The 4,216-nt window shown below is 33.5% G+C and overlaps 1 protein-coding gene across 2 annotated transcripts in view; it reads left to right on the top strand.

The window, feature by feature from the left end:
- The window catches only part of LOC117121168 (carbohydrate sulfotransferase 11-like), a 12,719-nt gene extending 8,798 nt beyond the window's left edge, over positions 1 to 3,921 (top strand). For both annotated transcript variants that reach the window (XM_033266273.1, XM_033266274.1), the window contains exon 5: positions 1,297 to 3,921. In XM_033266273.1, the coding sequence (XP_033122164.1) occupies positions 1,297 to 2,166 (870 nt within the window). In that variant the 3' untranslated portion in view covers positions 2,167 to 3,921. The remainder of the gene's footprint in view (positions 1 to 1,296) is intronic.
- Positions 3,922 to 4,216: the final 295 nt, after the last annotated feature.

The following is a 4,216-nucleotide window of genomic DNA, read 5'->3' as shown; positions in this document are numbered from 1 at the left end:
TCAACATCGCTTTACATAACCACACATATTAACTATTTTGTTTTCCTCCTTTCTCTCATTTTCAATAACCTTAATTAACGTATCTTTGCTCTAGCCATTCTCTACGTTCTACAATCTTTCATTCTATGTTTAATTTAAAAAAAAAACTTCATTAATACTATTATTTTTTCATTTCCTTATGGTTTACATTTTCTATTATATGCTTATGGATGTATATCTCTTAATGTTGGCAGTACACAAGAATCGTAAGTTCAAAATTTATAATAAAGTACAAAAAAAATACTAAAACAAATTAATTGAATCTATTACATGCAGCTTTTTCTCATAAGGTAATAGTACATCTCTCTACGTTCAGTTTTCATATCAATTTTTTTCCTTTTTAGTTTGTTTTTAAGTTAATATATTTTTTTTAATGATGCAATACATATTTTCCCACAGTTTTTCCTTTCTCATCTTTTTCATTTCCTATAATCTTAATTACCATATTTGTGCAATAAGCATTATGTTTGTACATTTCACCATCTGTCATTCTCTATTTCATTTTTCCCTTTTTTTCTTCTATTTTCCTATTTTCTTTTTGGTTTACGATTTCAATTACATAAATATATATTATATATACTATACATTTACACATACACATACAATATGCATACACATATATAATTATGCATATATATATATATACATATACATACACACACATGCATATACACATACATATACATAGGCCTACACACATACATATATATATATATATATATAGACATACACATATATATATATATATATTTATATATACCTTTGTACATATATACACATACATATACATACACAAACATGTACACACACATACGGATACATACATGTATATGAGGCATGTCAATGGCGAAATGGTTAAGTTTCAATATTATTAATCTCTGGCTTAGCTTGGTGCTGTTTCTCTATCATGATTAGTTGTATATTTTATTCCTGTATTACTGTTAAAGGAAAGATGATGCTCGAATAGTTTTAATTGTTTTTATTCATGAAACTCCATTTCAAACCATATGTTAATGTAAATAAAAAAGTAGTCCCGTATTCATTACGGTATTGAACGTAGGTTCAGTACCGTAATGAAGGCACAGCGAAGTTTCAAACACCCAACCTCAAGGTTGAGAGACATAAACGCAACCACTTCGCCAACCCTCTCGAACTGTATTGTAAATAGCAATGTTTAATAAAATTGCCCGAAATTTCAATGCGTCTGAGAAACGTGTTTGGAATTGATATAATTCACATTTTATTTTGTACACACAGGAAATACAAAGTAAAAGAGAAATGACCATCGACGAGTTAATGGAGAAATACTCAACTATAAATGAAAGACGAATTGACTATACACGAGAAATGTGTCACAAACATCGAAGTACTATCCCAAAGATGAAAACACTTCCAAAGCTACTGGTGAATGAGAAACATAAGATTGTTTACTGTCAAACGCCTAAAGTTGGTACAGTTAGTTGGTGCAAAATTTTTTTGACTCTTTCTGGATATAAGATTTATTCAGATGTGCTAAAAATGACTGCTCCGCAAGTGAGTGCCGCATGGAAAAAGCACGTACCACTATTATCTCATTATTCTATCGCAAAACAGAAGGAAATAATGTCCAGTTACACCAAGATAATGTTTGTAAGGAACCCTTTAACACGATTACTGTCAGCCTACAATGATAAGTTAGTTGCAAAGAATGCAAGTGACTACAACTTATCATCACAACGCTGTTTGAGCCGGAAAATTTTAAAAAATTTCAGGCCAGGATATACCACCAAAAATTATGATCCAACATTTGGAGAATTTATTAAAATGATCGTTTCCAAAGACAACTACATTTCCAACATCCATTGGAGAAACATGCTTTCAGTATGTTATCCATGCGACATTGATTATGATGTCATAGGACGATTTGAGGATATTGAGAATGATTCAAACTATATACTAAATCGTGTCGGAGCTGATCTTAAGTTTCCAGCATCAACTGGATTCCATTTTACAAATAGTTCAAATTTTGAAAAGGTTAAAAAAAGCTATGCTAACATTCCAGATTCAGATCTTGTTAGTTTATATCAGAAATATCAAAATGATTTTTTACTGTTTGATTATAAAGTCAAAATGGAATTTTTAATATAATAATGATAATAATAATAATAATAATAATAATAATAATAATAATAATAATAATACTGTTTAGATATGTGGCATGTTCAGCTAAAGATATAAAATTTGCTCATATTTTATATCACATGTCTAAGGTTTTGTATACTTTTGACAATTTAAAATATGCTGCCACCTAAATCATCTATAATATAGACATTAACAACATAAATAATAGGTAGTTGCTAAATACAACGGGTTCAGCCGAGGGGCGTGGCTTCGTATGTTGACGTCATGCATAATTTCAGCTACAGTTCGTCTTTCAGTAATAGTTCGTCCTCGACACAGAGTGGGCTGTACCATGGAGGTATTTTATACCTCCATGGCTGTACTTTGTCTGTGGATTGTCCAACATTAACCCCATGAACAAATTATCTTACAGGGTTGAAAATGGGCCTAATAAATTAAAATTACAACTTTAATTACAACATAACTGCTGAAGTTAAGATTTATTACTTTTTAGTGTTTTACAATATTGCCGGCTATATTACACAAAAAGAGAAGGGGAACGAAATGTTAAATATTTAATTCATAAATATATTAACTTTCCAATGTCTGTATTGCAATTGGTGTTGTATAAAAGTTCATAACAACTTGGTGCAGATTCTTCAATACGCTAGAGCCTTACAACAGATTCTCCATAGGCCTAAAAGCCTATGACAGTGGCTGATCTAGGATACATTTTCTGGGTTGGTGGGGGGGGGGGACCGGGAGAGCTAAGCTGTCCGACAGTATGCTTGAGCTTGTATTGAATGCCTAAGGAAGGGGAGGGTTTGGGAGATGAAACCTCTGGATGGCCGGAAATAGTACTCTACGAATGTGAAAAACACGTTTTGGCTTGGTGTGGCCCATATTTAATTTGGCTTTTTTTCTTGATCCGACTGCCCGACGAACTCAGTCGGGAGCCTTGACTCAGTCCGATAGGGGTAAAGGATTAAGCCCCATTCTCCCAAGCCCCCGCTGGCTCTGCCACCTAGACAGACTGTCGCGTGTTGCTGGAAGCACTGTGGCCTACTACTATGCCTTGGCTGTGTCTCAGACTACTGGAGAGGCCTCCTGGTGGTCCAACCTATCTTAGAGCATGGAGGTATAAAAATTAGAGGGGCCTAGACCTACACGATCGTCCATACTTTGGGCCAATCGTCTGGAAATGGACTCGATGTCTCATGTTCACCCGGCCGTAGCAGCAGCAGCAGCACAAACATGCACAAACCAGGGAAGTATTAATCTAAGCCTCAGGCAGCTCGCTATACGTCCCATTGGTCACACGATGTATGTGTGATGTTTTTAGGTAGACGGTATAAGTACATGACGTGTCACCATACAAGCCATGCCCCCTCGGCTGAACCCGTTGTATTTAATAGCAACTACCTAAATGATACTATTTCAATGTGTATGTTTTAAATTTATTATACAAACTGGTGTTTAGAACGAGAACAAACATAAAGGCCGTTTAAATACTACCGTTCCTAAAGTTTTTGCATATCCTTAAATTTCTGGCAGCAATTTTGAGCACTTTTTGTATTAATGTTTGTAAATCATTGAAAACTATTTTTTTTTATCAGGAACTTATTAAAATTTGATAATATTTTACTGCAATGATGATCACTTACTATAACAACTTACTATAATAACCAATTATAAAAGCTAAAATATGGTATTTTAACACTTTGTTATGCTTTTGCAGGTAATCAACATAAAAGAATAAATAAAATCAAAGATCAGCCAGGATTTTGGCGTTTCTTAAATCTTCAAGGTCGATTTCACTGAAAATTTATCACATAAATTCAATATTGTTGAGTTAAACTTTAAAATTTAATTAAAAATTTGCTCTGCACAAAAACCAACAATTCTGTAGGAAACAATGGTTGGATCTCGGTATATATACAAAAGTATAAGCAACAGCTAAAAAGTAAGCATAAGTAAACAACCAGAAATAGAACCAGCATTTACGGACAATGCTACTTTCTGATCAGTGGCAAGTGAGTGTGGGTGTGTGTGTGTGTGTGTGTGTGTGTGTGTGTGT

This window comes from Anneissia japonica, unplaced genomic scaffold (assembly GCF_011630105.1).
Source record: "Anneissia japonica isolate Jap-2015-1 unplaced genomic scaffold, ASM1163010v1 scaffold993_len1110182_cov180, whole genome shotgun sequence".
Classification (NCBI taxonomy): Eukaryota; Metazoa; Echinodermata; class Crinoidea; order Comatulida; family Comatulidae; genus Anneissia; species Anneissia japonica.
Note: the sequence above shows the minus strand (reverse complement) of the source record. Positions and strands in the feature narration are given on the sequence as shown.